General features: G+C 39.9%; 1 protein-coding gene across 8 annotated transcripts in view; it reads right to left on the minus strand.

The window, feature by feature from the left end:
• Window positions 1-27,176, minus strand: part of FOXP2 (forkhead box P2) — a 352,653-nt gene that overhangs the window by 96,798 nt on the left and 228,679 nt on the right. For 7 of the 8 annotated variants that reach the window (XR_014172562.1, XM_081928970.1, XM_081928969.1 and 4 more), the window contains exon 5: window positions 21,187-21,276. Coding sequence is in view for 7 of the 8 variants with exons in the window: in XM_081928970.1 (XP_081785096.1) it covers window positions 21,187-21,276 (90 nt within the window). In the remaining variant the exon portion in view is untranslated. Of the gene's footprint in view, window positions 1-19,256; window positions 19,335-21,186; window positions 21,277-27,176 lie in introns of all 8 variants that reach the window. The other variant, XM_081928973.1, reaches the window with a different exon arrangement.

Genomic DNA, 27,176 nt, shown 5'->3' on the forward strand with positions numbered 1-27,176 from the left:
AATATGAAAAGGCAGAAGTACTATATCTCTGTGTAAGGCAACAGAGTCTGAACAAAGTTCTACCCCTAGACTCCAAAACGGGCAGATGGGCCTTTATCTGTGACTTGCCTTTTATTTATTTATTTATTTATTTATTTATTTATTTATTTAGTTAGTTAGTTAGTTCTTTCTGGTGACGTTCCACACTTGTTAATATAACACTATGAACAGCCAGAGACAAGATATAACAATAACCATTACTCACCAAGACCATAATGCTCAAGACCCTAAAGCTGCTCTAGAAGAGCATGTTGGCACATGTTTAGTGTAGGACCAAAGTCCGCACACAGCATGCTGGAGCACATGGTGAGGATCATGGCTCTAGTTGGCCCAGAAGTGAAAACTCAGGCTTCCTACATGGAGCCAAGAAACATTCTGGGGGGAAAAGATGACAGCCAACTGTGGCCGTTTTGCCCAACACTTGTCCTTGAGGCACCAAACTGCTCCCCACAGCCCATTGGTGTTACCATGGTATTTGCTGCAGCATTGCCACCTGATAAGCCCCAGGGGGTGGCGGCACTGCAGGGCCAGAGCTCCCAGCCTGACTCCAAGCCTGCTGTAGTGAGAGCCCCCTGACAACTTACAGGCATTCTATATACAACCCTTAAGCCATTAGTGATAGTCTAGCTAAAGCTCTCTGACCCTGTTTTCCCCTCCTGTCATAAATTTAAAGAAAAGGGCCAAATCCACTCTGAAGGACGCTGTGTTCTTAAGCAGTGAAAACTTTCAGTGTTCTCATAACGTCGAGGGAATGTCCGACCCTCTCTTGATGATTACTAGATTTAGGACAAAACAAAGCAAAATCAATTCTTGAGCTCTGTGAAAAACAGAATTAACCTTGGGTTTGAAACCTGCATCTCTGCGGAATACAACTTTGTCTTTATGTAACACACACAAATTAGATTGCATAGACAATGCCCCAACTCAAACACTTCTGGCCTATTTTATAGTTCCTAAAAGGGAATGTTAAGGTACAGAAAGAGAGGCAGTGTGGTGTGATTGTTACAATGCTGGGCTAGAAAGGTGGGGATGGGGCAGGGCACAGGCCAGTTCAAATTTACACTAAGCCATGGCGCTTACTGGGTAATTACCACACACAGGCTCACTTTCTATACCTTAGAGCCAGTTATTATCACCCAGCCAAACCTACCTCACAGGGTTGATATTAGGTGGGAGGTCTTTGGTTAACAGGAATACTGAAAATAAATACATAAATAATACACAAATAATAGTGGTTGAAAGGATGGTGTGGCAAAAGTCTTTAGTAGCAAACTTGAAAATAAAGGCCTCATCTTCTGAAGCACCTTGAGAGGGCCAAACAAGACGTCACATGGCATTCTGACATTGCTCCGTTCCTGGTTCTAACAATGGGGGGTAGACCCCTAACAAAATTGTGGGGGCCCACAGTGCCTTGGCCCCCTAGAGCTGGTGCCTATGCTTGGAGAACAATCATAAGACTGAAGTCTTAAAGGTGAGAATTCTGAATCACCATAGTGGCAAAAGTGGCCCTGATGAAACAACAGATAGGGGGAGGTATGGAAATCTCAATCTCTCTCTCTCTCTCTCTCTCTCTCTCTCTCTCTCTCTCTCTCTCTCTCACACACACACACACACACACACACACACACACTCAGGTTATATTGTGTTTCCTCATAGACATCACTCAAATAAATATGCACGGCCAAGTAAGGATCTATCAGAGGGCATTCTGCACCGAACCCAAAATATGGGCGGTAACAGCAAGCAACCTGAAATAAAAAGTCTAAACACCAGTAATTGCCATAGGACACAAACCAATAAATCAGACCTTCAGACTTATTTCCTTGATTGATAAAATCTTTTTAAAAGTCTGATAAGAATCAGCTATGCTTAAAGAGGAATTGCCAGTGCATTGTTGAAGATTAGATGGTTTGAAATTATGACCGAAACAGAATTATGTTGTAATGGGTTCAAGCCTTTTAAATGCTGCTCTCATATACTTTCTCACCTGACTCTTCCTTGCTTACTATGATGGCAATAGCTATGGTCTTACTCAGATGATGGGCTACATTCAGTGCACTCTACTGAAACAGCTAAGTTGAAATCAGGTCCATAGTACGGATTTTGCCATGAGAAGAGGGTGAATCAATCAAAACCTAAATAAAGATAGCCCAGTACATTCACAATCATTTAATTTAATATTTTCATATTTAATATGAATATAAAATTAAAGTGTCTTTTACTTTTATAACATTTAAAATAAGCACCCACTGCTTAGTAGGGAAGGAACAACATGCACAGATCCCCTGTGGCTATGGACTTGGTCAAAACAAAGTTCATTTCCTCGTTCACTCATTCTTTATTGACCTGTCTATATCATAACCCCTAACAATTTGGTAGGTCACTAATGGCTTGGGTGTTTTCATATTAATCCCACAATTTGATGCTTTAACATTTGCTCACAAGCTTCAGCAGTTGTTGTTCTTGTTGTTGAAATACACTGAACTGGATTGACAGGGTTTAGATAGCTTTATTCTAGGAGAAGTAATTCCAAGACAGTCCTTTTTTATATCTCTAAACCCATGTTTCTGAAATCAAGACTGTGAAAAAAGAATAGACCTTGCTTTAAAAAACAAACAACTAACAAAAGAGCAATGCATGTGCAAAACTGAGAAATATTGCTGGTCTTCTCAAAATTCTTGTAGTGCCCCTAGAAAGTCCTTGTATTATTTGCCTGGAGAGACGCGTCTATGTTCACTTCAAGTTATGATTTGGCAAAATTTTGGTAGCAACTCTAATGAAAGGTTGCAAATATGTTTAAACACGATAGATTTCTAGAAAATTTTCAAGAACAGAATGGCTCAGCAGCAGTGCTAGGTGGGGTGTGGGGTAGAGTGGCAATAGCACCCTCATGGCACAACTGCATTTACCAGGATGGGGCAAGGCGACGGTGAGATTGGGGGAGCTCTGGGTTGTGGCAGAGGTGGACTTGTCCCATCCTGGGAAGTGCAGCACCTTCTCTGCTCAGGAGAGTGCCACTGCCACTGTGCTTTCCCTCACGCACTGCTGCAGGAATGGCTCTTCAACGTTCCTTGAATGTCAACCCAGCAAATGTCACAAGTGACAAAATACAAAATGCAAAGTTATCAGAGCCATCAACAGGATGGGTTGCAGGGAAAGAATAATTGCAGACAGAAAACCTGAGTGCACTGAAGTCAATAGACACTTTACCACTGATCTCAGTGGAACAATGAGTTCACCCACAGACCTTGACTGAACTTGGCATGTATCCATATTGAATGGCTGTGCAAGCTGACTGCCGCTACATGCAAATTTATATCCTGACAGCCAAACCACACCTAGTATATTTTACTGACAGAAGGAGCTGGCGGATAAACACTAAGATGAAACCCTTTTTATTATTATTGAATTGAAAGGCAACTCATTGTGGGGGAATGCTACTGTTGGAATAATCTCTATCTTTGCAAAGAATGAATATACAAATCTTTTACCTGATGAATGTTTGCACAGTATACTATAGATGTTGACTGACTAATTGTGGTAAAATGATAGTCTACTTACTTATGTAGAAGGTATTTCAAAATCACAGAGGATGCTATTTATTCTTAAGAGAAAATAATTTTGATTGATCATTGTTTTGTTCTAGGTATCAAACTTTTTACAGCAATACAACTTCATGCGTCTGGGATGCTTTCATAACCACTTCTTTCATGACAAAGGAATTTGTGAAGCGCACTGGAAGAATCCAGTGGATAATTCTCATCCCCTGAAATAGATTTCTGCAGAAATTCAATTACTTAAATTGAAGTTCAGCTAGCTCCCTATGAAGGTTAATTCTTCACTGCCCCCCACCCAACTGCTAATTGTTCTTTAAGTCAAGGCATCCAGCATTTTTGTGTGGCTATGTTTCCATTCATGGTTGCAATGTATCAATAAGTTATATATTATTGTGGGATTCTACAGGATCACATAAATTGATTTGGTGCCAAAAATATTGCAAGAATTAAACATTTTCACAGCCAGGCAATGAACACTAGTGAATATGCTAGAGTTCCTAGACGAATGCTTATCAGATTCCATCGAAGCAAGAAGGCTTTCCACAGATCTGCCTGTAATTTGGGGATAATATGATGGAAGTGAAAACTCTAGCAATAATGTCAGACACTTTACTAAAATCACTAGAAAAGACAATTTGTAAACTTTACTACTTTTGGTTTGGCTGTATTAATTTGTCTGTCCCTTTCTGTTGTGAGAACTAAAAGAAAACACTAAGCAATATAATTTGACTCTTCTCTACATGTGGCAGCATGATGCAAGTATCCTTATGCTGGACTTAAGCAAGTAAACACTCATGGTGGTTCAGGTTCATGCACTGTAATAGCACAAGCTGTGGCATTTTGCCAGCAATTCAGATGACACTGCCTATGCTCATGAACAGCTGAGCTTAGGATCATGAACTAAGTGAAAGTGACCGGGTCAGTATTGAGCAACACAGAATTTCTGCTACAGTTTTATGACGCATTTCAAAATAAATTGTTTGGATGTTTGTTCTATGAAGAACTGTTTGAAGTGTTTGCATCAAGTTCTGATTGCTGGAGGGCAAAGATTTTGTAGATTAATTAACTTTACTCACATATAAGGGTTTCACTACACTATATTTATACCTTTAACGAAGAGATGTCAAAAAACGGATGCAAACCTAAACTATCATTTTTTGATACGCCAAATATTCTTAGGATGCAATACATGCATCTGTCAATGATACACTTCTCCAAATGCTTAAATCTACTCAGAAATAAGAGTTGTGTGAGGAAAACACATTTAATGGCACGTACAGTGTGTTCTGAAAATGTCACATTAATCAGCAAAATAAAAAGTTTCCTTTCAGGGTTTTTGCCACAATAACTTCAGTCTTGAAAGAAAATCAAGCTCAAGTGGAAAACAAAGAAAAAGTGGATCCGATAAGCTAAATTTTACAAACACTCCATAGCTAGGCTTATCAAATGTCAAGAGGGGACAAAATAATATTTTTATACAGCATTTATGAAACAAATCACTAGAAAAGTCAATGTCAAAATCAGAAGAGTTTCATGATGTTTAAAGACACCCCCTCCCATTTATAAGCTCATTATCCAATAGTGGCTCTCAAGAATAAAACTAATTTACATTTAAAATAAGAGTATGGTCTACTCTTTAAAAGCACAGTGATAAACACACCAATTTGACAATTACATTAATATAGGTATTTGCATAATCTGCCTTCTACACCTGTTCTTAATTTGAAGCAGCTGCAGGACAAATCACATCACAATAATCTGAATGGGTAGCTGGTTGTGCCATCCCATAATTTATGCACTCTAGCATTTTCCCTGAGGGTTATAAAAAAAAAGCATAGGAAGTCATGTGGTTTTGTGGGGTTCTGGTTTTTGTTGTTGTTGTTAGGATCATTTAGATTTAGCATTGATAGCTAAGATGGTAATGCACATTTAAGAAGAGACTTTTTTGTTTTGCTCAGTTTCCTCTAACAGTGGTCATGTTGTTGGCTTGAGAAACATTAAACCCAGCACTATTACAGGTTATTAGACAAATGCACCTCCTACAAAGTGCATTAAGGTGATGGAAAGCTGGCCTATATAAAGCAGCAGCTTGAGTAATATTCACATGCTATTTACACACAGAAAAATGAATCGGATAAAAGATCACTTCTTTCAAGCTGTGCTCTCTTTACAGTCACGGTTTGTCATCTTCTCCCTCTGCAGCAACAGACTGTAGTGGCAAAGATATTTTTTAAAAAGTATTTAAGTTCATATATCTTAAAAATAATTGTATATGCTTACTTATATTTAGCACAAAAGATCTAGGGAGCACCTAGCTGAGTAGTAGGCCACCTCCCTCCAAAAGAAGTAGTAGGCCATCTCATCAACTAAGTGATTTCAAACACAATTGTGTATGTAGCAATGCAAGCAGAAAACCAAGTGGGCGCAGCTAATTATCTTAATAAGAAGTTATGTGGGGCACAGAACATCAAAATGCTCCTCTGAAGAAGGGAACAAGAACAGAGATTGCCTGTCTTTAGCAGTTCTTCTGAGGGACTGGCAAACCTGTTTATGGTTCATGTGTTTTGAACATATTTTGCATTTTGAATGATCTAAACTGGTGCATACGGCACAACTTTCTGGGAAGAGCCAAATTCAATGGACAGATATATTCTGATCCATACATTAGTCAGAGAGGTGAGGTCAATACACATAGGAATTTGCAAAGATCGAATTCGTCAAGTGTTTCTGGCTCTTTTCTGAACACCTTCTTTGCACGTTTTGACATGCTTACAGCAAGAAACACACACAGATGTGTCCTAGCCAAAATGTTAGCGAACACAGAGAATGCCCTTTCATTCAATAGTTCCCGGTTGCTGCTACGACTAGAACACACCAGTGAGTTTAAACTCACTCGAGCAGGGAAAAGTAAGTTGAGGCAGTACACGACAAATTCTTAAAGATGGAAGCAACTTGTTTACATCTCACTCTCCCACTGAGCGGCTGCTTCACCCAGAGATGGATAGAGAGAGGGATCTGACAATTGGGAAAGACTTCACAAGTACAACCATCACTCTATTACATGGAACATACATATTTTCAGGATGCAGGCTTTGTTTACTAGCAACTTAGCTTTTCTAAAAACATGTTAATTGGGTATGTTTTATCTATAGAAAAAAGATACGTCTGTGTTTGTGTAGATACTTAGATGATACACAAACACAGACGTATCTTTTTTCTATAGATAAAACATACCCAATTAACATGTTTTTAGAAAAGCATAACCAAATGCAAATATCAACAAATCACAGTAGGCAACTAAAAAGTTGTCTGCCATATAACTTCAATAGATTTTAAAATCCACTAAACAATGACCTTTCAGCTCATTGGAGAAAAGCAGTCCTCGTAAAGAAGATTTATATCTTTGTGAGCCTGTTCAATTAAATAAATAGGCTGTATTGCTGCAGTGAAATTCCTCTTAAAGGTCTTTAATAACTTTGAACATAGGAACCACAACCAGGTAGCTGTCCAATTTAGCAACTATGCCGTGGCATCCCTGAAATCAATTGGAATTACTGAAATTTGTTTAGGAACGAAGGTTGTGCTTTAATTGTAAAGTTGCACAATATTACATGTAGCACGACAATGGAAACAAACTTATAATGATCAGAGGTAACTGTAGTCCAAATCTTCACAGAACCACTGGCTTTTTAAAGACACAGATGTTTTAAAATAATTTACTTTCTGGAGTGTTCCTGTATGCTGTTATGATAGAAGCAGCCTTGACAGTGAAAATTTCTTTTCTCAGAGTATGCTCTAGAATATCATTAGCTAAGGAGATTAAGTGTGATTTAATAGCAGTTATGTTAATGATCTATAAATGTTCTTTAAAAGGATATAAAGTCACAATAATTTGTTTTAAAAAACTAGTGTAAAGAGTACTATGCAAGAAACTGTGAAAATCACATAAGATTAACAATGCCGAGTTAACTCTAAAACGTTTGGCGAAAAATTTAGCAACCAATTCCAAGGCAAGAAGATGAATGCTAGTGTTTCTGCTGCCAAGAGGGCTTTTAGTTTGTGTGAAGCAAACTATCATTCCAATAAGATTGTTAGTCTCCTAAACTATGAGCAAGAGGTTGTTTTAAAAGTAATTCATCTAAATCTAAAAAGGTATCGTATCGTCAGGAGTCTTGGTAAATGTTTCCCAAACAATGTTTTATTATTGCACTTCTAGAACCAAGGTGCAAGGTGACTTTCTCCAAAACCACTATTTAAAGTACATTACACACTTCTGTGGTGTGACCCGGTAAAAATCTGTTGTGCCAAGACTGCTTTGTCCAGTTTAACATTTGCAGATTTTGAAAATTAGGTTGGAAACTGGAGCAATTCTGAAACAGGGGCTGAACAGTTGCCTTCAGCACTGAGTATCTATCCCAGGCTTTCTCAACCTCGGCCCTCCAGATGTTTTTGGCCTACAACTCCCATGATCCTTAGCTAGCAGGACCAGTGGTCAAGGATGCTGGGAATGGTGGTCTCAAAACATCTGGAGGGCCGAGGTTGAGGAAGCCTGATCTATCCCTTCTGTTTCATTGATTATCATCAGGCCAAGGCATGGTGAAGTTGCAACAACACAGGATAACCACTTGGGATTTGAACAGGCCACAGTTTTATTGATTACAGGCGCCAGCAGGTTTTTAGAGGCCATTGGTTGTGTACCCTGAATCAACCAACCTGCTGCTTATTGACTATTCAGCAGTGCTAACGAAGGTTAAATGACATACATCAAATCGAGGCAACCCTTCCCCTGAGATCACCATTTTGGGGGTATCCTTGTGTAGGCTCCCCCTGCAATCTAGAACCCTGGGTGAGTATAGCAGGAACCCCTCTGTACATATTTGCCCTGAACACACAGGAAGCGGGAATAAGCTGCATGGCAACAGGGGTGGGAGCAAAAGAGAGCATCCTCACAATTCCTTTGTACTCTGCTTCCCTTCCATGTGAGCTAGGACTTTTATCTATCAAACCATTTTTTAAAGTCAGCCCTACATCTCGTGGCAATTGGTTTATAAGGTTTCCATGAGAGAAAATGTTAAAATATATATTTTTAAAGGGAAAATTTATTCTTCAGATACAAATTAAATATATAAACCTTACATAGTGAATTTCAATTTTTAGTTCTGCATTGTACTATTATTTTATATAAAGGAATGAGGCTTCCTCATTGTATCAACTCAAATGTGCCCCTTGGCTTTCACCTGAGAATGTGCAGTAACACCAGTGTCAGGGAGATGTCAAGATTGCAACTTTAAGACAATGTGCCACTATCAGAAGTGTCAGCGTTTTGAGAGAGTGTTAAGTTGCATTTCCACCTTGTATTATATCTCATTCCACTTTAGTGTGTGCTTAAAGTTCTTTGAAGTTACCTAGTAATATTTCTACATCATCAGCTTAACCAATTTTCAACCTCTATTCCTTCAATTCTAACTTGCAGAAAAGACCCCCAAAATACTGATAAACGTCCAAAAAGTTGGTTTTTAACATTTTAATTCTCTTATTAAGAAATTGCAACAAAGCAATCTCGAAGGTGAAAAAATATATTGCAATTCTAAAATAGTCCATTGGAAATATTGTATAACTAGAGGCAATACAAGTATAAGAGAATCAAGGCAGTCGGTACTACAAATTTGCAGAGCATTAAGAACAATATTATACCAATTTAAGGTTTGAGCAGAACTATAATTCCGTATAGATTTCCATTGAAACTGTGCAGGAAGAATGAAAGACAAAAGGAACCACTTCACACAAAACAAAACTATAGAATTTGCTACCTAAAGGTATAGGAATGGCTGCTAATTTGGATGGCTTTATTTATTATTACTTGACTAGTTAGCTGCCATTACAAAAAATAGTCTCAAAGTGACCCAACAACAAAAAAATGCCAACATATAAAAACAATTCAAAGTCAAATTTAAAATGACGTACAGAAAAAAATCCTAAAAATGATAATCAGGCCACACAATAAGTAGAAGTCCTACCCCACCCCATTAAAAGACTAGTACTGCAGTAGAGGCTCCCGGAATCACCAAAAGCCTATGTAAATCAAAATCTTTTAGCCTAACGCCAAAAATTTGACAACAATGGAACCACTTGTGTTTACCTGCAGAAAGCACAGAACAGACAAAGAGCCTCCAATTATTAGCCTGCTCTTATGTTGCCACCCTCCGTACTTCCCTTGGATGAGGTACAATGAAGAAAGATAAGACTGCAGGGTCCAAGCTGATTCAAGTGAGAATAGGTGATCCTTGATGTTTGGGGTCTTGAGAGACATAAGGCCTTATAGGCCAAAACCAGCCCTCTGAACTGAGCCTGGAAACTTTTTGGTAGCCGGTGCAGTCAGGCCAGATTTATTGCAGTATGTTCAGACCTTTTGATCTCAGTAATATGGCTTCAGAATTCTGCACTAGCTGTAGTTTCCAAACAGTCAGCCATTACTACAACACATTGCAGTAAACTAACCTAGAAATCACTAGAACACAGACAATTGAATCTGTCCAAACAGGCTTATCCTTCAAAAATATAACACCTTGCCATGTACAGCATGGGGGGGGGGGAATCATTCCATATTTAGTTTAAGCAAACCATGGGTCTGTTCAAGGGTCATGGTAGCTTGTCTACAATGACCAAGGAAATATATTGGGCTGCTCCTGCACACATGGCTGAGCTCTTGTATAAAGGCATTGTTTACATCAGCTCTAGGCAAACTCGGCCTCCAGATGTTTTGGGACTACAACTCCCATCATCCCTAGCTAACAGGACCAGTGGTCAGAGATGATGGGAATTGTAGTCCCAAAAACACCTGGAGGGCCAAGTTTGCCTATGCCTGGTTTACATGAACGGATACCACCTCCACAGTGCAGCTGTTCCACAGTGTGCTGCAGCCACTATGGAAATTGCAGCTGGTTGTGTCTCCAACACCAGTAAGCCAAAAGCAGGTGGGGTCGGAGATAGAGGCGGCCCACTCATTTCTGCCACACTCTTTCTCTCCCATCTTTTTCTTTCCTTCTACTTTCCCCACTAAAAAACCACCCCCGTGGTGTTTGGTTTAGAAAAAGGTGATGAGCCTAACTGCTAGGTCTGTGTGTGAATGGAAGTTTAGCACTATGGAAACTAGCTTGGAGTGAGCCATGGGCTCTAGAATTTGCCCTCCCATCTCCTCTTCTAGGTGTGGCTGCAAGGAAGAGAATGGAAGGATTTGCTTCCATTTTTAATTAATCACACTTATTTTTTTTTCTGGTTTATCTGAACAAGCCAGGATTGTGAACTGCCGTTTGAAGCCATCTCTTTCAGACAAGCCACGTCTAAAAACTAATCACTGTCTGTTGCAGTTCAGAGACGTAACGAAAGCCCTCAGTTGGTTTAAAACAGGGAGCAAATGATCCCAAGAGCCATCCAGCCTTGTGCCATACTGCTATTCCATGGTTCAGTGTTACACCGAAATGAGGCCAGTGTGCGCTATGGTAAACTTTTCATGAATTTAGCTGCCAACACAGACCGCTTGCTTAAATGCTCCTCAAAATAATGAACATTTTTTCCTTAGATTATATTTATTTGGTGGATTTGTCTTTCTAAAATTTTGGAGTAAAATAAAGAATCAAGAACTGGGATTGTAATCTCTTTTTGTCCTTAAATTTTATTTACTAACTCAGCTGTGAATCTTTGCAAGAGAATGGGTGTGAATATATATATTTTCCACTTATTTTCTTGTCCCTACAGGCTAATAAAATAAACACCAAGTAATTAAACCTATAGGTACATTTAACTTTCCTCACACCAACTTATATAAAATGATTACTTCAATTAAGTGTTCATGCTAAACAAACAAAGCTTACCTTAGCCACCCGCTATTCCATTCAGCTTGATATTTATACAACACGCTTGGTACACACAGAGCTTAACCCTTTGCTTTCAGGAGTCATGATTTCCTGACACATGACTTCTAATACAGAATGTTTAAGTACCAACAATAGAGGCGGGAAATATGCTGGTCCTAATATTTATTTTACAAACTTATATCTTGCCTGTTTTTTTTTTAATGAAAAGCCAAAGTGGTAACAACAAGAACAACAACAACAACCAGTCATGGAAACAATTCAACCAAATTATACATCAAAACCATAGCTTGATAAACAAGGCCACAGTAAACATTACAAAAAAGCCATCAGAGTTAAACAAAATACTGTACCAGAAAGAAGGCCTTTTAAAAGATGCATGTCTCCACCAGCCATTTAAAATAACGTAGTGAGAGGTCTGATGCAGCTTGCTTGAAAAGACATTCCACAGTGTGGGTGCCACTGCAGAAAAGGCCCTACTTTATTCTCCGCTTCACAGTGTCAAGAGACCTAGAGCAGGAATATCAGAATATGATCCAAGTATGCAGGAAGGCTCATATGGAAGTTGATGGTCACAGGTCCCAAGCTGTTAAGGTCTTTAAAGGTCAACACCAATCAATACCTTCAATTGAGCTCGGAAGCAAACTGGCAGCCAGTGCCGATCACACACTGGTGTGATAAAATTTGAAGCGGCTAACACAAGTCAGCATCCCAATTGAAACTGTTCACACTAGTTACAATTTTCTAAATTTACCTATAGGGCAGTCTTAAATAGTCCTCTGCCACAATAGTCTTATTCTTATGTGTTACATTCCTCACAGGTTGAGGGATATTATCAGAGATAAGTGCACCAGGTTAGTTCACCATTCCCATCGGGGTGGATGGGGGAGATAACAGTGGGGGCTGTTTTCTGATTTAAAAAAATAATAATTGTGGGCTTCCCGTGAGATTTTGAATTCAGATTTTCCTGAATTCCCTCCCTAGAAATGTTTGTCTGGCCTCTCCAGCACCTACAGTTAAACGGACTCAAGGAGTAAAGCCAAGCTACAAACCTGATCTTTTCAACCCCACCCAGAACAGGTTGTAAACCCAAACCTGAGTCACACAGTCCACCCATCAACATTACTTCTGATTTGTCTGAATTAAATTTTAGCTTGCCCTACCCAACCAATCCTTCATACCCACCAAATAGCAGTTCAGCCTTTCTACTTCTTCCCTAAGATAAGAGGACAATTCAAAACAGAGTTTGGTGTCATTAACACAGTGATGGCTCTGAACTCCAACTCTCTGGGTGAGTTCACCCAGCAGTTTCATGTATTTATTAAACAGTGTGGGGACAACCCCATACGTTACCAATCAGTTAATTAACCAATCAAATAAAAAAGGAATATTTCTGTAACTCACTAGTTGTCATAAAGTATGGCAACGTGAATTTGGATGGATCTGGAAATTGTTAAGTGGTGAGCATACTGGAGTCTTGGGTGATTAATGAGGTGGCATGTTTGTGGTGGATGACACACCAAATCATTCGAAATAGAAAAACCCAAAATGGACTGCAAAAAGCTCAAAAAATTATTTCCTCAGAGTAAGTAGGTAACGAAACGGCCAATTAGGTTCAATGTAAGTAAAGAGAAAGGGATACGCTTTGGGGCAAAAAGTCCTGAGTATACAAATACATGGACAAGTATATAAACTGGATGTACTAACCTAGGAAGAAGTCTTGGGGTTCAACAAAATCATAAACTCATTGAGCAGCAGGGGTGTAAAAGGCATGCTGAATGAGGGCAGTTGTCGAAATTAAAACAACCCAAACTGACATTATGTTATATAAATCTGTGGTGTGGCCACACATGGAATATTGCATACCGTTCTAGCCACTGCATCACAAAAAGTTATCATCAAATAACAAAAGGTGCCAACAAAACAATCATAATAAAAAAGAAATACACCATCTGCTCTACATCTGATGATACATATTTTGGCAAAGGTTGGCCAGGTGGGCGTGGTTTGCTTGAAATGGCTTCACAGGGCAAATGAGAAAGTTTGGCAGATATAATTAGGCTGGAGATTTCCCACTGCTGACTAAATAGTCTGGCAGTGATGCTTCCGAGTGTTAGACAGTCTTTCGCGCACACCTGTGGAGATGCCCAGGACATGCTGCATGGCATCTGGTGTGTCACTGAACCATGGTCCTTTCTCTCATTGTCTAAGAGGCTACCTTAGCCCAACAGCCAGATTTTGAGGGCAAGCTCCATAAACACATCTCAAAGTCTAGAACCAAAAGCACGTGAGCAGAAATTCAGCTCTCTATTGTGTGAACGTGCCATATGAACATTCACTTATTATTATTATATTTCCCCCTTTGCATAGCTATCCCAAAGGTCAGCTGAAGTTGTGTTTCTAAGTCTGACAAATTTAAATAATACTGACCTACATTAAAAAGAGTTATTAGGATTACTGAGGTAATGTGCATTAAGCTCCTTAAAAACTCAGAGAGTTATATACTTTATATTGTATATTACATGTATATTTCTTTTTTTGCTAGCTTTGGTATCAAAGATGCTTAAGGAAAACTATTTCCACTGTGCATGTGGTTTTTAACCTTGAATTTCCTTTTGAGGTTGCGGCACCAAAATTCAGGAGAGTTTAAAATGCACTTTTTCCGTTTAATGGGAGAAGAGGCTGAGAGATAAACCTTTGGTGACAGTGAATCTATGGTTGGTACACATATAGAACTTAAGTTCATGGTCAAATTCAGGGTGTTCAAGGCACAAGCCTTGCTTTAGCTAACACATTTTTATTCAATAAAGCCTTAACACTCAGCAGCCAGTCCATCTATCACTGTTAGTTTGCCATCAACATAGCAATGTCCTAATGGGAACTATGATTCATTCTTCCAAAGCATTTATCTGTGGTCCAGTAAAAGATGATTTTTTTAAATTAAAGGCTCAATAGTTTAACTGCTTTTAATGAACGTGCAGTACAAGTGACCACAGTGAAATGAATTTTCAAGAGAAGTATCAACATACTGCTTTGGAAGGAAGTCTGCACTTTTCTAGAAATATTTGATAGAGTTGTTTGATGCACATGATTTAACCCCCACCCCCCACAAAAAACACAGGAAAAGGGCCCTTCTACAACTGCCATTGTGTAGGTTTACATTGTTTGCAGTAATTTTCAACTGACGGATTTGCCAACATAACCAAGCCCATTATCTGCTAGAAAATAATAAAAAGACAAGCATTGTATAGAACTTTCATTTAAATAAATACCACATTATATAAATCAGCTTTGCCTTTAAATAAAAACATGGTATACACAGGAGATGTGATGGCAAACATTACCTAATGCTCCCCGTTTGCTTGCTGATGTGTGAGCCAGGTATAAAGTTTTATTAGGTTTTTTTATTAGACTTATAATGCAGTTCCAACCTGTCTCCATTTGCCAGATCAGTCAGTTGTGCCAAAACAGAGGAAATTAGAAACACATTAATATGAAACCCTTTAAGATGCAGATGGGCTATGCTGGTCCTCTTCGTTTACTTCAATCTGATCCTAAACCCACTTACTTCTGAGAATCTTCTGCTGAGTTCATTGAGGATTACTTCTGGATTAAAACTCTTAACATTGGAATCTATATGCATATTTACTCAGAAGTAAGTTCCACTGTGTTCAACGGGGATTACACCCTAGTAAAAAATTAAGATTGTAAGAAGGGGTGCTTACAGGATTTTCTGGGCCCAGGTCACTCTGTACGTGAATTGGGCTCTCCAGTCCGGCTGTAGAAGAGGACATAGATTTATATAAAATGTGCATATGCTTTGTGCTGTAGGTAAATGTATGTCCTTTTTTGCAGGTGGAGTTGAGGCCCTCAACATAAATCAGTGGTTGCAAGCATCATAAAATGTGTAACAGAATGTGAACGGGTAAAGCTTTTCCTATAATTGTATTTCCATAGTAGAAAAACCTTTACCTGTTGGACTTCTGCCTGTCACACACTTCTTAAAAGCACAAGAATCCTGCTTCCCTCAGTGCCAACCCTAAACCAAAACCAAGGCTGCACTTCTGTACCCACTGACCTAAGAGTGAGTTTTGCATTTGTCATTGGGGAGCAGAGTGGGGGATTCTTTAACATCCACTTACATGAGGTAGAATTAGCAAAAAATAATTTATAGGGAGTACCTGATCTCAGATGAAAGCACCACAGGAATGAGGCATCCTGATTTATAGGAAAAACAGGGATTCCTATTGCCTGTTTTCCCAAAAACACAGCTCTGATTTCACTCATTGGCTAAAAACACTGAATGGTGACAATAGACAGTCTTGGCCATCACACAGAAATCACTTAGAAGAGTATCTGGACATTTTGCTTCATAACTTTTTAGAATGGCTAGATAATTGATTTCTTTAAAAATGAAAGATCAGTCTGGGGGCCTTGCAAGCTGTGGGTCCGGTAGATCAGTACCTTCTGTACCTGTCTTTTGATAACCCTAAGTCCCACAAACCCAGTTTGCACTATTAAATCCTCGCTTAATGAGCCAAATTATTCACAAATTTAGTGTGTTTGCACACATCCCCTTCACTCCTACTTCATTCACCCCTTTGTGTGAGCAGGGAACAAACCAGGAAGCCACAGCAAACCACAGTTTCTTGTTACATGTGAACCAGGAATATCAATACAATCAGGAACCCTCCCCAGCAGGCTCTATCATGGTTAACAGCTTCTGGCAAAGCCAGAGCAAAGGGGCTGAGTGATCTGGATTTGATTGTGCAAATGCAGCTACTGTGTTCAATGACATTTATAGTTTAATGAGTATAGGATTGCAGCTTAAGACTGCACCAATCCTAGCACATCAGGCTTTTAAATGTTCTTTTTAAAAATACAATTGCATCAGTGAAATACTGGAACAAGTCAACATTAAATATGGCTTAACAAAAATAAAGGAAGTGTCACTATTTGGGACCCCATGGGGTCACAAATTCAATATAAATTTCCACTACCCAATGAACAACACAGAGCTTTGTATTGGCAGTTAATATCAGAAATATATAAACCAGGAGAGGCAAACCGTTTTTTAGCTTGAGGGCCATGTACTCTCATGAGAAAACATCTGGGAACCATATGCTGGGCGTGGGCAGGGTCAGAGGTAAGCGTGGATGGGACTATAAAGAATAGTGAGGCGGGGAACAATAGATGTGACTCCTACCTCCCAGGGGAACTGAAGGAGGCAGTGGTGCGCCCGCTCTTAAAGAAAACATCATTAGATCCTTTAGATCTATCCAATTACCGCCCGGTTTCGAATCTTCCGTTCCTGGGTAAGGTGATTGAGAGAGCGGTTGCTGAACAGCTTGGTGGGTTTCTGGATGAAACATCGGCTCTGGATCCATTCCAGTCCGGCTTCCGCGCTGGCCATGGGACCGAGACGGCTCTGGTTGCCCTAACAGATGATCTTCGTAGACAGCTGGATCGAGGCGGGTCGGGGCTGCTGATTCTTCTAGATTTGTCAGCAGCTTTTGACATGGTCGATCATGAACTTCTGGACCACCGCCTTGCCGACGTGGGGATCCAGGGCACAGTCCTTCAATGGCTGCGCTCGTTTCTCTCTGGTCGGGGACAGAGGGTAGCGCTTGGGGGGGAATTGTCATCGCGCCACTCCTTGGTGTGTGGAGTGCCTCAGGGTGCGATTCTCTCCCCGATGCTTTTTAACATCTTTATGCGCCCCCTCGCCCAGCTTGTCAGGAGTTTTGGGCTGGGCTGCCATCAGTATGCTGATGACACCCAACTCTACCTGTTGATGGATGGCCATCCTGACTCGGCCCCAGACACACTGATCAGATGCTTGGAAGCTGTGGCTGGATGGTTGCGTGGGAGCCGGTTGAAGTTAAATCCTTCGAAGACAGAGGTCCTCTGGTTGGGACGGGATGATATGGGACTGAGGGGGCAGCTCCCATCTCTTGCGGGGGTGCAATTAGTGCCAGCACCGTCCGTTAAGAGTTTGGGTGTAATCTTCGATACCTCCCTCTCCATGGAGGTGCAGATTGCAGCTATTACAAAGGCGGCGTTTTTTCATCTCCGCCAAGCTAAGCAGTTGGCTCCTTACCTCTCTCGCCCTGACCTAGCTACTGTGATCCACGCGACGGTCACCTCCAGACTGGATTATTGTAACTCGCTCTACGTGGGGCTGCCCTTGAGACTGACCCAAAAACTCCAGCGGGTGCAGAATGCCGCAGCGAGACTCCTTACGGGGTCTTCGCTGTGAGATCACATTCATCCGGTGCTATACCAGCTGCACTGGCTCCCGGTGGAGTACAGGATCAGGTTTAAGGTGCTGGTTTTAACCTTCAAAGCCCTATACGGCCTAGGACCCTCGTACCTACGGGACCGCCTCTCCTGGTATGCCCCACAGAGGAACCTACGGTCTTCAAACAAAAACACCTTGAAGGTCCCAGGCCACAGAGAGGTTAGGCTGGCCTCAACTAGAGCCAGGGCCTTTTCGGCTGCGGCTCCAACCTGGTGGAATGCTCTGTCACAAGAGACAAGGGCCCTGCAGGACTTGACATCTTTCCGTAGGGCCTGCAAGACAGAGCTGTTCCGCCAGGCCTTTGGTTAGGGCGCAGCCTGACTCCCTCCTCTGGCAACCTTTACAAAACTTTATGGCTGCCATCAATCTTGATTTTAATTAATTTTTATAATGTTTTTATAATGTCGCACTATTTTGGTGTTGTTAGCCGCCCTGAGCCCGGCTTCGGCTGGGGAGGGCGGGATATAAATAAAATTTATTATTATTATTACTACTACCTTTGTACAGCAGATTGCATTCTAGTCACACAAAAGTCAGAAGATTCTACATGGTCACACTCATACATCTCTCCAATCTCCATGAAGGTAAGCAAGAGGCATTATCACGGTTCACAAGTACTTTCCAGCCACGCAAACACATTCAAGAATAGAAGTGAGCAGGACTTGTGAAGGCTGTGGCTATGGTAGAGTGGTGTTGTCTAGAAACAGACTCAGTGGGCTATATTCAGCACCAATCCTTGACATAAATTTCAAGGTTTCGTTATAAAATTCTCTATCCCCCCCCCATGTGTGTCACAATTCAAATTATGTTAGATGCATATAAATATGTTAAGTTAATTTCTTAACTTACTTAACTAGAAAGACCAAGCTTAAGAGACAAATCAGAGCTTTAAAGTATAACTGCATTTACTCAGAATTAGAAGTCAGTAAACGCTCTCCTTTATTCCTCATGATAGAGATAAGGCCTACCTCCCCTCTCCTCTGGAGTAGCTGTAAGGAGAAAGCAAGCTTTTACTTCTAATTTTGCTTAACTGCAGTTTAGTGTTACATTTGGATCCTAAACTATAGCAAACCTTAACTACGGTTTGCAGAAAAAATCTGAAGTTGGCTTCTTTCAAACAAGCCCATCCAGCAATGACCGTCTGTGAGGCCTGAATGCATCTACAAGCTGTGATTAATAAAAAATGAAAGAAACTTCTTCAAATCCCTCCGTGCTGCTGCACCAGAGAAGGAAGGCAGGGAAGCAGACAACAGCAGGGCTCACTGTGGCTCATTTCCACTCAAACAAACCACGGTTTATCATGAAGTTCGAATGAAGACTTTGTGTTCTCTTTTTACATCATCTGTTATCCTTGGATAACAACTTCTGAATTCATTTTAACATTCTATTTGTAATATCTGAAAGGCTGAAGTAAGGGCTACTTTGGATGCTACATTTTACGTAGTATTGCAGAGGCAACACTGGGAAAATCAGAGGCTCTTTACTCACATCTTTCATCCTGAAACAACAGCAAGGCTATCATCTTCGGCAGATAGAGTTCAGAGGTCCATAGAGCAACACAGTGATCTGTGAATGACCCAAGATAATCAGCAATGGATCTTCCGTATGTGTATGGATCCACTGGAGTAAGGTGTTACTTCATGTAGCACAAACAGGTTCCCCTCATCCAGGGCCCTGCATCCCTGTCCCCATGCATGTCTAGCACAGAGCTGTATTACAGCAGCCCTGAGAGAAAAGTGCTCACAGTTTCAAATAGCAACAAATATGTCTCCTCTTTCCAAGCAAAATTTCTGCATCCCCTGGGGAAATGTCCACTTATTTATTTATGTTGTCTTCACTTGCCCTCAGTGGCACCATCAACTGCCCAGTGTGACTGGGGCAACCCAGTCAGTTGGGCAGGGTACAAATAATAAATTATTATTATTATTACTACTACTACTACTACTACTACTACTACTACACCAAATGTAGCTATTTTGACACAATCCCCATTCACTACATGATTGGGTGGGATCATATACATGACTAGCAAGTACGGAGACAAATGCAGCAACCTAGGGGTTAAATGGCACAGAACCAAAGGAAAATAATGTTCTCAGGGTTGGGAAAGTCAGTATTTGTACAACTCTAAAAGCTTTTTTTCTTTTGGATAGGGTTTAAATCCCCCCGCCCCAATCACCAATTACTAGTTTCCACAGAAAATATTTGCCATCCCTAGAAAATATCCTATTTTCTACTTCTCATTTTGGTCCCACATGGAAGTTGTCAAAAATCACCTCTGCACAGCAGCCTTCCATGTGGCAACTTTAAGGATCTCAAAACGATTTTGCTGGCAGTGCAAGCTCCCCACCCCACTACCACCAGCCGCATGAACTGCATGGCACCAGCATAAAGAGACTCCCTGTGATTACGGCTAACCACATGGTTAGTGGCTTTCAAACATTTCAAATATCACATGAAGCACGGTCACCTAGAAGTCATTTTTGGCAGCCTGCATGCAGTGCCTGTAACATTTCAATCAGCCTTTGGTTTAAAAGAAAGTGAAACACTGAATTCACTCAAATGCCTGTTTAGATACAATGGCATCAGCTTGAAAACTTTCTCTATACTTATGAGGGAAGTAAAGAAAAGCATGGGTTGTATTGTGAGAGGAAGAACAACATTATTACTACTCCCAGGAATACATGCACACCTTAAGAACCTTCCATTTTTCAGCAGTGAAATAACAAATATTTGGTTCACATAAAACAAGTCAGAGCTAGCTTTTGACAGCAGGGCCTGGTTCCACTCCTTTTGCTAAGTCATTTATAAACAACCATAAAAGCGAAACAAAAAACCACCACTATCCTCATTGGATTAACAAGATTTATATTTATAATCTGTACGTATTTTTCTATTAAATATTATGAACAATAGCTGAAGCACATGATAAAAACATTCTTTTTGGATCCTTACACAATATGAAGAGAGGGCGGAGGGGGAGCCCTTAACACACAACCAGTTCGATAAAATACATCGTTCTAATAGCAGGAGGGGTTGCTCTTTGCATATTCAGATAATTGTTCTGAAAGCTTTCCATTCCTGAAAAATTGCCACTTTACAACCAAGTGTTCAGAGTGAAGAATGTGCACAAAATTCCCCAGCTATCTGTAGGAAGATTATTTGTATAGCGCCTATTGGACCCGAGATTGTTCTGCTTCACTCTGTGTGACCTTTTAAGCCACTACAAGCTTCTATAAAAGGGGTTCTTCTTGCGTAGTAACATTTCTTAATAAATTACAGTTCTAATAGTAAAGCTAAAGCCATTTGCAAAAATGTAAATATGCAAGAATGCAACAAGGTACAGTTGTATACCTATATTTAGGTGTGCTTGAGTGCTACAGCGATTAGGTCTCAGATGTAAAGATGATTTACTAACCTGCAATGGTCTCTGTTTATCACTGCTCTTGGGAGATTTCAGCCCAGTTGTCTGTTGCTGTAAAAGCAGCTGTCTGGCTGCCTGCAAAGCCTGCAAGTAAATACAATATCAAGGTAAATAATTTTTGAACATTTAATTGAAAATATTATTGCTTGTAACTTACCCAATGTTAACTTTCAAGCATAATTTGATCTTCCCTTATACAATCTGAAAACAGAAGACTTCCCATTTTCTTTAAACACACCAAGAAAATTCCACAGAAAGTACTTATGCGAGATATTGTGAAAAAGTATATATGTGCAACAAATCCTCAAGGAAATAGCATTAATTTGTATAAAGTGCTTGAAGAGGAAAAATCATAAACCGCATCAATAGCCTCATCTCCACAAGGAACTTGTCTTTAAGTGTTCAGCTAAAATGCTCACACCCTTGTAAATCATCATTCAATTTGCATTTTCATATTACAATTTTTAAGCAAAAGCAGTAGACTTCAAGTGTTACCGGAAGCTGTAATTAAATTTGACAAATCAACATCAGATTATCTTGAAAGTGAATTAATAAGGATATTCATTGAAGATTAAAAACACTTTTTTTGTACTTACAATTCAAGGGGAAACCTCTCGTTTGACAAAATAAAGTGGAGTTTTAATGCCAAATAAAATTAAGAGGCTTTCATTTGCATTCTTCGTAAACTCTGAGAACAAAGAAATCACTACCTAGCCAATCAGATTAGCTTCTGTGGGTGATAGCACTGCAATCAAAATATAGCATTAAAAAAATCTTTTCATTTGAATTAAGTAAAACAAAACTGAGCACAAGAGAAAGATGCCAATTACCAGGAAAATAGCTAACTTTAAAATGTGGTCTACACAAGCGGAACAACTAATGTGGACAGTAAAGTCTTTTTTTTTTTAAGGAACCCTTCAAAACCAACTATAAGAAACTACTAAGACTCCTTCATTCACTTTTATATCATATAACAAATCCAGTGAGTTGCTACTTTGTGATCTGAAAATATTAAAAGTACGTTTTATTTTATTTTCTGTAGAACTGGCACAGAAAACTATTTGCAAATACAGAGCAATGATTACCTGAACAGTATGCACCCTAAAATTGCCAAACTGGTAAAGAAAGGTATAGTTTTGATTAGACTCAAATGAGCTGCTTTTTTAAAGATAGTTTCCAGTAGCCATGACAACAGTTGCTTTGACAAGATGTGCATATGGCATTACACTGCCAGCTGGTATGAACAATGTTTGAACTACTGCATTGAGATGCTGAGCAAACAGAAAAAGTTGCCACGTCTTAACCCTCAGGGAAAGCAGTCATCCCCTGATCAATTATGAAAAGACAGAGAGAGGGCTGCTACAGTCTGGCTCCATACAAGTTTTCTGAGAAAGCACGCAGACACAGCAAACCAAAGTAAACAAACTGCACGCACTATCGCCAGCTCCTAAGAACACAGATTTGTCCGCCTGTAAAAGGCATCAGTACGTGGCTGAAGCATACCCACAACAATCCTCTTGCTGTTTTCTTGGGGTTTTCAAGTAATTGCAGACCAGTATTAGCCCTACGAAACCACCCTAGCTTGCTTTAAATTCAAGTGCAACAGATTTTAAAAGAGGATCACAAAGCTTGCTGAGGAAAGGCAGGCCTCTCATTTATTCCTGAGCCTGAAGAGATATTAAGCAAAAAAATATTTTAGATTGCAGAGTGGTATCTATAGGTTTACAGTAGTACTGTGGAGGCTTGGAAGCACCATCAAGGGATGGGACAGCGGGCTTTTAGGAGAAGAATATGGCCAAGGTTGTCTCCCAGGCTATGTACACATTGGCAGCAAGTCACATTTGCATCGTGCAAAGCACAGAGGAAGAGGTATCTATACCCCAATGCACATTACCTGTTTGCTTTCCCCACCCGTGGAAAGCTCCCCCATAACACCTATTCATGAAGCTGTCATCTGTGCATGTGCACCTATCTGCTGGTGTCTCTAATGTACACCCCTTGGCAAAACTGCAAAATGAATATGGCTTACGTCTTCTAATTGGATGGAAGGGGAAAATGCACCAAACAGCAGCATTTCTCAAGAAGCTACAGCATCAATATGGATGTGGCTAATAGTGTGTGTATGTGGCTTCCAAACCTAGCAATGGAGCACACTTGATGCAGAGTAAACTGTAATGTGCACACAACCTCTGACAGCTTCTCATTCCATCCCTTTGATCTGGTACAGTAGTTTACAGCAATCCCTGGTTTGCAAAACAAGGAACCAGTCTCAGCAATGTGCATGTAAGAAATGAAAGCAGAACAACCATGGCACAAGCCCCTCAGGAAGCTGCCTTATACTAAAAAAGATCATTGGTCCACCTGGCTCAGAACTTCTCTCATCTGGTGCCCTTCAGATGTTCTAGACATTCCTGACCACTGGTCATGTTGGTTGTGGCTGATGAAATTTGTAGTTCAGAACATTTGGGGGACACCAGGGTGTGGAATGATGCTCTACCACTGACAGAAAGTGGATCTCCATGTTATTGGAGGGGTTTCCTACCTGGAACCCCAAGGATTGAACCTGGGATATTTTACATGCAAAAGGAGACCCTTCTCCTGTCTTAAACTTGTGTGTCCAATCGCTAAATGTGAATTAAAATGTTAAATTTGTATGAAAGGGTATCTTAGAAATGCTGACAACTGGAATACTGTGAGAAATACAGATTGCGGTTGTAGACTCTTGGGCTGGGCTTTAAGTGTTTCTGTTGCGTGGGTTGTTGCTATTATTGATATTTTTGTATCTTTATTTTGGATCTTATGATTTATTTGGGAGCTGTTCCAATTTGGTTGTGTTTTTTCTGGAGTTTTATTTATTGTTTATGGCTGCTTTTGTTATGTTGTAATGTATTTTTTCATGCTGTAAGCCAATTTGAGCATGGTTTCAACTATAGAAAGGAGACATACAAATAAAACTATGCAAGTATGTATGGTAAACAAATAGAGACGAGTACCTTAAATTCTCCTTTTGTCAATTCACTTACTCATATTAAATCCATGATAAATGAGTGAGCTATGAATGATGTATGGAATTTGTCACTGCTTAGCATATGATGGAATTAGTGCATCTTTCAAAACTGAGGATAATTTGATTTGGTAAGATTTGTGTATCATTTAAGAATTATATACTTACACGGGGGGAGGGGGGCTCAACACAATTTACAGTATCTATAATATAAGAAAACATGAGAAAAGCATTAAAACTGTATATGATATCAGTAAACTCACACTGAAGCCTGGATTGAGTAGCTATCATTAAAGCTGCCCATAAGCCTGGAAGAATAAAAATGATTTTCCTGGTGCAGAAATGATAGTTAACTTGGCGCCAGACATGCCTTCCTGGGGAAAGCGCTCCAAAGTCCAGGGTTGCACTATTACAGTACTGTACTGAGAAGGTCCAGTCTCCCATTCTGTAAACTTATATGAAGATCTGTCTGCCCTTTAACGCAATTAGCAAAAACTTGCAAAATGGGTTGATGAAACAAATTGCAACTTTTCACTGAAAACGAGCAGTTTAGAAATGAGTAGCAGTTTAGAGGTTTGTGAGGTGGTCATGTCCAAATTCCAAAAACATCTGTGTGGAATTAAGTAGCATTTTTACTTAACAAAGTAATCTAATTCAGTAAAAGTATGGAACATGTGACAGCTTAAAACAATAAAGCCACTGAGGATTTGGATTAAAGTAATAATACCATTCTGGACAACAGGTGTCCAGAACAGGCAATATTACACAAAATATTGATCATGTGGCTTTGGGAACACATTGCTGCACACTATTTACGGGTAAATATTGCTGTGACTCCTAAACTTGTAAGCAACATACAAATAAACTTATATACTCTTGATAATTGTAAAACCTTAAACAGATAATAATAATATATTTAACCAGGTTTGCAAAACTTAGGAGCCAGTGTGATTCTCTGGATTTTACAGCTAAGTCTTACTGAGATTCTGTGTATACATACAAGTTCCTGTTACGTGCATATTCAGGAGCTACATTTTTACATGTTTTAATTACACCTCTTTTTTAGTGTTAAGCAGGACTGAAATTGCTTAATATATACAAATTACTGAATTATTTTATAAATATGTTGTTTTCCTCCTTTTCGATTTTTTTTCTAAAAGAAAACAGATGTCATTCATATTGTTTCGTTAAAAACAGGAATGTTTAACCTATCAGCCTGTTGCATTTGAGATGTTAAAATGAAAAATGACATCTATGGCCATTAATATCTTCAATGTATAAACAGCACAGCGTGACACATTCTTGAGAGCTGAAGGCTACAAAATCTCTCTGAAACATAAATAACAAAGCACTCAGAATCATATTTGATGTTGATATTCATCTCTGCTGCCTGGGCTCCTTATGAAAATAGATGCAGCCCAAATGGATCTCCTATAATTGGTTTCAGATAGCGGGGTCAGAAGAAATACGATACAAGAAACTATTACATGGAACAGGCGAAACAAGAATGTTTATACAAGCACTACCCTGTTAAACTGACAATGGGCGTATACTTTACAGATAACCAGAAGGAAGAGGGGGGGAGGAAGACTTGTCATAAGAGATTATTTTTATTCTCCATTTTGTTACGGAATATTTTAACTTTTACTATATAATGTAAAAATAGGCTCTTTTAAGCAAGAATAGCGCAAGATGTCTCAAACCCCTTGGAAACAGTGACCAGAACACTATCAAATTCAGCATCTATGTGAGTGAATAATTGCCCAGAAAGTTGAATACCAGTCAAATTTAATTTAAAAAGGGAAAGAGGATTAGTTATATGAACTCATACAGCTGCCTTATAGTGAGTCAGATCATGGGTCCATCTAACTCTGGGCTGATCTGCATTAAGGTGGGTTTTTAAACCAGTATTTTTGCTTCTTGCCTGCTTGGTGATGAGCGCGCGCTCTCTCTCTTTCATCCACACTTATATTAATAACACTACTTCTAAGCCTTTGCTCCGGGATTTTTGAGACTACTTTTATGCTGACTTTTTTGAGTTTTCGCATTGCGCACCAGCTACTACTGGCATCAGTGGGAGTGGCTTCTTTGCTGCAGAACTGGTTCAGCAGCTTTTGCCCCACCCTCATGTTTGACCTTACAGGGGATCTGTGTGGAGGAAGTGTGATCTCCCATTTCATTCCCACTGACCACAGAGTCATGTTAATGACGGTCATACAGAGAAGAAAGTTCTGGTTGTTACTTTGCAGTGTGTACCTGCAAAGCTCCAAATACAAGAATGACTGTGAGGAAGTGGGAAGCCCAGCAACAAAGCATCACAGCCTGAGTGACAAAGCAATAAGGGGAAAAGGTAAAGCATCCAGAATTGTTCAAGAGATTCTACAAAATGATCAAAGAATGTCAGGTGTTTCTTTTTTCTTTTTTACAATTCAGAGAAAATACAAGTGAGGCCCCCACAAGAAAATAATGCAGTGTATTCCTGTGTGTGTTACCTGAGCTTATGGCTGAAGAAGCAAAAAAGACAAAAACAGGGGTTGGTACTCTAACTTGGGTTCCACTTCAAGTACAAACATGCTCATTATGTTCTGAGCATTTTACAGTGCAACCAGTCTGCATGAAAGTCAATGGAGCATGAGGCTTCTGAATGCCTGATTTGGCCTATGAGGAGGAGGTCTGTGTGGAAGCAATTTAAGTAAATTGACCTTTGCTGCAACTTGAGAGATTCAGGTTTTTTTTTGTTTTTGTTTTACTAGGAGTCCAAAGCAGCCTCAGTTTCACCTATGGCCTGCAGTATTAACAATAAACTATAGTACACGGCTGCTGCAAGCTACCCTCAAACCTGCAAAGGAGTATAACAGTGAACTACACTGCCGCCTCAGCCCAACCTGCTATTGAGGGATAAAAGGGGGAAAAATAGCACTGTGGGTTGTTGTACTCTCTCAACTCCAGCCCAAGTCCAAGCATGAAATAAGGGTCCAAT

This window comes from Podarcis melisellensis, assembly GCF_964234715.1.
Source record: "Podarcis melisellensis genome assembly, chromosome: 10".
NCBI classification, from domain to species: Eukaryota; Metazoa; Chordata; class Lepidosauria; order Squamata; family Lacertidae; genus Podarcis; species Podarcis melisellensis.